The following is a 5,837-nucleotide window of genomic DNA, read 5'->3' on the forward strand; positions in this document are numbered from 1 at the left end:
ATAAAGCTGCTTGGGGTCTCTTTGGAGGTATGCTATTTAAATGATGCATGGGTCCTAAGAATCTGGAGGTCGTGCCAAAGCCACACTCCATCCCTAAGCACTGGAGTGCAGCTTTGGTGCAGCTTCCAGATTCTTAGGATGCATGCATCATTTAAACAGCATACCTCCAAAGAGACCCCAAGCAGCTTTATTTTGGCAGTCTGTAACAGGCCACAGACTCCTCTTAGATTTCTCTGGGGAATCTTGTAGTAGCCCCTTTGAGACTAACATGAGAGAGGTCCACATAGAAAGGGATGCTGAGATTAACTGTAAGAAAGAATCTGGTAGCATGTGCATTTGTAGACTTCGGTCTATTTTCCCAGATGGATGCATGGCGGTGAAGTCAGTCATATCATACCTTTTGAAAGGATTAACTGGATAGCAGTTTACTTGTCTTGCTCAGGTAAGACACTGGAGCTCAGGATAGACAATGAACACAAAAAGGAAGGAAAGTAAGCAAACAAAGTTTTTCTTCAATCAAAGGGAACATCAGCTCTCACTGTCAGTCCAGCCGTTTGCCAGCAAGAGGCAAAATGAACACTGTCTATTAAAAGACACAGCATTTTATAGTCTTGCAGACTTACTGCACACGCAAAAGGGGCCTCGTGCAAGAGCAAAACCTCTTTTGCGTGTTTGTAAGCTCTTTATCTCTAAACTTGCCCAGAAGCAGCCCCGTCTTTTACAGAATATGGAGATTATCAAGAGATAGCAGTCAACAGGTTTTCCTTAGCTATCTTTGCTGTGCTTGGCTGTTCTGGTAAAAAGCAAGCCATTACAACTTAGCAGAACTTAGCAGATATATGGGACCAAGGGTTATGAACAGTTAGCACGCAAAAAGAAATGGCTTTTCTTAAACTAAACAATATCAGGAAGAGAAGAGGAGAAGAGGGGGCAGAGTCTTGCCCTCTTAGCAGACTCAAGCAAAAGCAATTTGTACATTGGTATATCACCTGGGATATAGGATTCTATAACTGTTCAGACTGGGAAAAAAATCCTTCAAAGTGCCAAAGGTCCTGGAGTTACAATTGCGGCACAGAGTTATATTACTTTAATCAATTAATTAACACAGTACAAGTTACCTTGGGTCCTATACTTGGGGAAAAGGAGGATATTAATGATTTAATATTGTGCTTTCCCCTTGGTATGGGATCCAAGGCTGCTGATAATTTAAAACAAAGTTCAGCTAAAATCTTAGCATACATCAGATTCTATTGAAGAAAAGCAATTCAACAATTCTGTTAAAAAGCTCACAGTGGAAACAATTTCAAGCATATTTAAAACATAATTAAAAAGATAAAAGCACAACATACTATGTTGATAACACCCTTCTGCCTGTGTTTAGCACCCGCTTAGGAATCTTTAAAGCACTCTTTTTTGCCTGTACCACTTTACCTGTTTTCACCCCTATCTATTCTATAGTAATTGAATAGGCTATATGTAGTTCTGTTTGCTGTAAAGCATTGAATATTAGGCTATTTCTGTCTGCCTGCCTTTGGGGCCTGTTGCAGTCCCATGTTGCAATGTGCGTGCATACTTCTGTTTGCTGCTTTCAGCCATGACAACATTTTGCATTGGTTTAATGATGTCAGGTGAGTTGCCATTTATAATACTATACAAGGCCTGGGTCCTTCTTTTGAATGAACACCTTGCACTTTATACCTTGGGGAGTAACAGTTAGTGTAACCTGGCTTTACACCTACATGCTGTGTTACTCTCCTTCTTTTTTCTTTTAGGGGTGAAGTCCAATTGCACAGCTTCAAGGCCTCTGGATTGAGCATCTACAGAGGTTCTCCTGCTGTGCCTATTTGAAGTCTTCCTTGCCTTCCAGCTCCATAATGGATGACCCTGAATACGCCTACACTTCTACGAATTTTGATTATGAAGACTATAAAGTCATTCCCTTCAGTGAGGAAAAAAGCAGCAGCATGAGTGCCATCATTTGGGTAGCGCTGGTCCTTTATGCGCTAGCATTCCTGGTGGGCACGGTGGGCAACGGAGCAGTCATCTGGGTAATGGGCTTCCAGATGAAGCGTACGGTGAACACGGTCTGGTTCCTCAACCTCTCCGTGGCTGACCTCCTCTGCTGCCTGTCACTGCCTTTCTTAGCTGTGCCCCTGGTTTCCAACTATCATTGGCACCTAGGTGACTTTGCTTGCAAGCTTTTGCCCTCTCTGACGATCCTCAACATGTTTGCTAGTGTTCTCCTTCTGATGCTCATCAGCATAGACCGGTGTGCTCTGATCATCAAACCCATCTGGTGCCAGAACCACCGTTCAGGCCATCTGGCTTGGATCCTGTGTGGAGCAGCCTGGTTCTTGGCCCTGGTCCTCACTGTGCCCTCCTTCTTCACACGGCAGCTCAAGCACTACGAGGGTTCTAACATGACATCGTGCGGCACCAACTATGCTGTCTTTGGTGGGGACTACCACAGTGTGGAGATCTCCGTGACTGTCACTCGCTTCCTCTTTGGCTTCCTGATCCCTTTTGTGGTCATCAGTGTCTGCTATGGATTGCTGATCTCCCGGGTGCACAGCAGCCGCTTCATGCGGTCCAAGAAGACCCTCAAAGTTGTGCTGGTGGTCATTATCAGCTTTTTTGTCTGCTGGGCTCCCTACCATGTGGTTGGCCTGATCCTTGCCCATGAGTCCCAGCATAGTTCCCTCTATGAATCCGTGAGCAAGGTTGACCCGCTTGTGGTAGCTCTGGCCTACATCAACAGCTGCATCAACCCTGTTATCTATGTCATTGCTGGCCAAGACTTCAAGGACAAGATGCAACGGTCCCTGAAGGCCATGCTGCGCAACATCTTGAGCGAAGAGGCCATATTGGCCAATTCCATGGCTGAGGGCCGTACACAGGCTACTGGCACTACTACTGAGGACCGAAGCACCGACACAACTCTGTGAGGGCAGCAGTGGAGGAGGGCCACCTCTTTGTATAGGAGGTTGAATGATCATTTGTCTCAGTCTGCCCACCCAAGACAGAGACTAGGAACCACTTTTGCTGATACAGTATTTGTCATGGCGCTTGGTTTGCACACACCTTCTCTTCCTGCAGTTGTTGCTCACTACCTTTGCTAAGGGAGGCCATTTACATATTGTTTAAAAAATAAATGAAAGTGAAAATGAAAGAACAAAAAAGGACACATTGTTTCCTACAATTTGCACATACTGGTTTATGTGTAGATGGAAAATTAGGATAGTTGGCCAGTTTTCTGTATCAGCTACTTAGTTATACCAGTTAAGTATACTTAACTAAGGGGCTGTACAGACTCCTCTCAGCACCGTATTGGGGCTGCAGCAACCACATGCTGCGGTCCTGATGGCAATTTGCCAGCCCAAGAAGGGCCAGCAAAATGCCACTCCTTTTTAAAATGCCACAAAGCCGCCCTTGCTATGGTGGCGGCAGCTTTCCGCAGTTTCTTCAGTGCAACATGTATAAATGCTGTGCTGCGGAAATGATGTGATTCCGCCTGCCGTCTGGTCGGGCAGGCAGTGTGATGCCACCATCATAGTGGAGTTGGGGTGGCTGGTGTATAGTTGCCACGCCTCCACTCCATCTTGATGCTTGTCCTTTTGGCCGATCTGTACATCCCTTGAGTAGCTGGTGTAGAGTACTGGCCAGTGACTGCAATTCAAACAGACATATACATATTATAAATCAATCTATCTGCTGAGTCTGCTAACAGTTGATGGGCAACTTCAAGCTCTTGTCTGGATTCTTTGGCCTGAATCCTATTCATTTAGGGCAGGGTATCCTGAAGCCTATTTATTTAGGGTAGGGTAATTAGGATAGACACATTGATTCAATTGCTGAATAGAATTTATGTTAGCTATGAGACTTTTTTAGGCCACCAGATGTTTTTGACTGCAAATCTAAGGGATTCTGTTGGTCAGGTCAGTTCTACTGTACCTAGTATATTCGACATCCAATGCAGGTTATTTTTTTAATAGCCGCCCTTCAACAGCCTTTCTCAGAACTGGAAGAGCAACTGGGTGGGCAGTAAAGGGTGGTGACTTGCATTTCTACCCTGCCAGCAGATCCATTGAACCCAGAAGGCAGCCCCTTCGGGGTGGGTCCATTACTACTGCCTGGCAATCTTTTTCCCACTGGGCCAGAAGCCCCACCAGTTCTAGAAGAAGCTGCCGGGAGGGTGAGCAAAAGGGTCTGCTTGGCCCTCTCCTTCGCTGTTGTGGCACTGGCCTCCTTATGAGGAGACTGGTGCTGCCACAGCAAAGAGGGCTCCTCAGCCCTTCTTATCCGACAGTGAGAGGAGGGCCCAATTGGGTGTCACCCCCTTTTCTGGGGTGTCAGCTGGTGCAGTGATGCCACTGGTCTTGGGAACAAGTTCAGCCATTTCATACTAGAGTTCTTTAACCAATGTTGGGGCAATACCCTTTGAGCCTGGGGATTTGTGAACATTTTTAGTTATTAATAAAACCTAGTACACTTCATCTCTTCTCACCAGTTTTTGCTTTATTTAAGACATTCTGAAAAAGCCAGTTTCTGCATGGGTGTCCGCCCACAGTTTTCCGTACTTGAAGCTGATGAAAAGCATTAATTCAGCTTATAAAATATACATTTTGACAACACTTAATTAATATTTCATAAGAATTCAACAGACAACCCATAAGTGGAGACATCAGTGTGTAATTACATTTCAAAATGGTCATTCCTCAAAAACTGGCTCAGCTGATCCCCTAAAGCACCTCCAGAGACCATCATCCATGCCCCTTTGCTACTGGAGGGGGAAATAAGAGGGTCCATTTTGTGAAAACACTATGGCAATGGAGCAACCACTTATAATTGTGTTCCTGGGTTCCACTGCTGAACTCTTTGCAGAGACTTTCTATTACACCAGACTCTTTCTGAATTGTGGTGTGAAAGAACCTAGCATGGGCCCTCAGGCATCCCCAAGGTTCAGAGTTCAAGTAAACGTTCATGGAAGAACACAAGAAAACCAAGAACAATGGTCAGAAGTAATGCAGAGTTGAATACCTATCTGAAATGCATGGCACAGAGTGTTTTGGATGGGGAGTGGGTAGTTGGAAACCTGTATTGCATAGAGTACTAGTGGTTAGCCCTACAGATGGAGAAACCAGTGGTCCCAGGTGGTTCCATGTTAGTGGACAATAATCTTTCTGAGGTTAACCCTGAATCTTAAAGGGCCTATCCAAGGTCCTGAACCATTTGGAGCATAGGGTTTGGCACTTTTAGTCACCTCTTTTAAAATTCCTACTAAAAGCCAGAGCAGATTCACTACCCTGACTGACGGGAAAACCACCACGCACCATAGGGAGTGTCACAAGATGTGGTTGCATGAGTCCCCTTGGTTGTGGGTACAAGATGCTGGGCCTCAGCTCTCTCCTTAGTTCCCCTCTGTGGCCTTCACAGGTCTATTACTGTGGCAGTTCCAAAGCTGAGAAATGTGGACATAGCCCCACCTTGCAGGGTTTGTGTGGGGATTTTAAACAGGGAGAGGAAGCATTGGTGCTACAAGACATAGGATGGCCATTAGCTCAGATGGTCACAGTGGGACAAATTCCTGGAACATGCACAGTGCCACAACTGAAGTGAAAGGGTTCCGCTCAGGCTGCTGCCACCAAATAAAAGTTTGACACTACTTATAGTTCTGCTATGGAATTCTGGGATTTATAGTTCAGGTGGCCACAGAGGTCCTAACAAGGAAGCTAAATATCCCATAAAACTACACATCCTAGAATCCCATGACAGTTAAAGTGGTATCAAACTACTTTTTTCTGCAGTGTAGATACCCCCATAACCACTTTGTAGAGGAC

At 45.3% G+C, this 5,837-nt stretch overlaps 1 protein-coding gene across 1 annotated transcript in view; it reads left to right on the top strand.

Annotated features, from left to right (window-relative positions):
- Positions 1-4,861, top strand: part of LOC121915804 (C5a anaphylatoxin chemotactic receptor 1-like) — a 7,893-nt gene extending 3,032 nt beyond the window's left edge. Inside the window, exon 2 of the mRNA XM_042440336.1 lies at positions 1,773-4,861. Within this exon, the coding sequence (XP_042296270.1) occupies positions 1,875-2,945 (1,071 nt within the window). The 5' untranslated portion in view covers positions 1,773-1,874 and the 3' untranslated portion in view covers positions 2,946-4,861. The remainder of the gene's footprint in view (positions 1-1,772) is intronic.
- The last annotated feature ends 976 nt before the right edge of the window (positions 4,862-5,837 follow it).

The sequence above is a fragment of the Sceloporus undulatus genome, chromosome 9 (assembly GCF_019175285.1).
Source record: "Sceloporus undulatus isolate JIND9_A2432 ecotype Alabama chromosome 9, SceUnd_v1.1, whole genome shotgun sequence".
NCBI lineage: Eukaryota > Metazoa > Chordata > Lepidosauria > Squamata > Phrynosomatidae > Sceloporus > Sceloporus undulatus.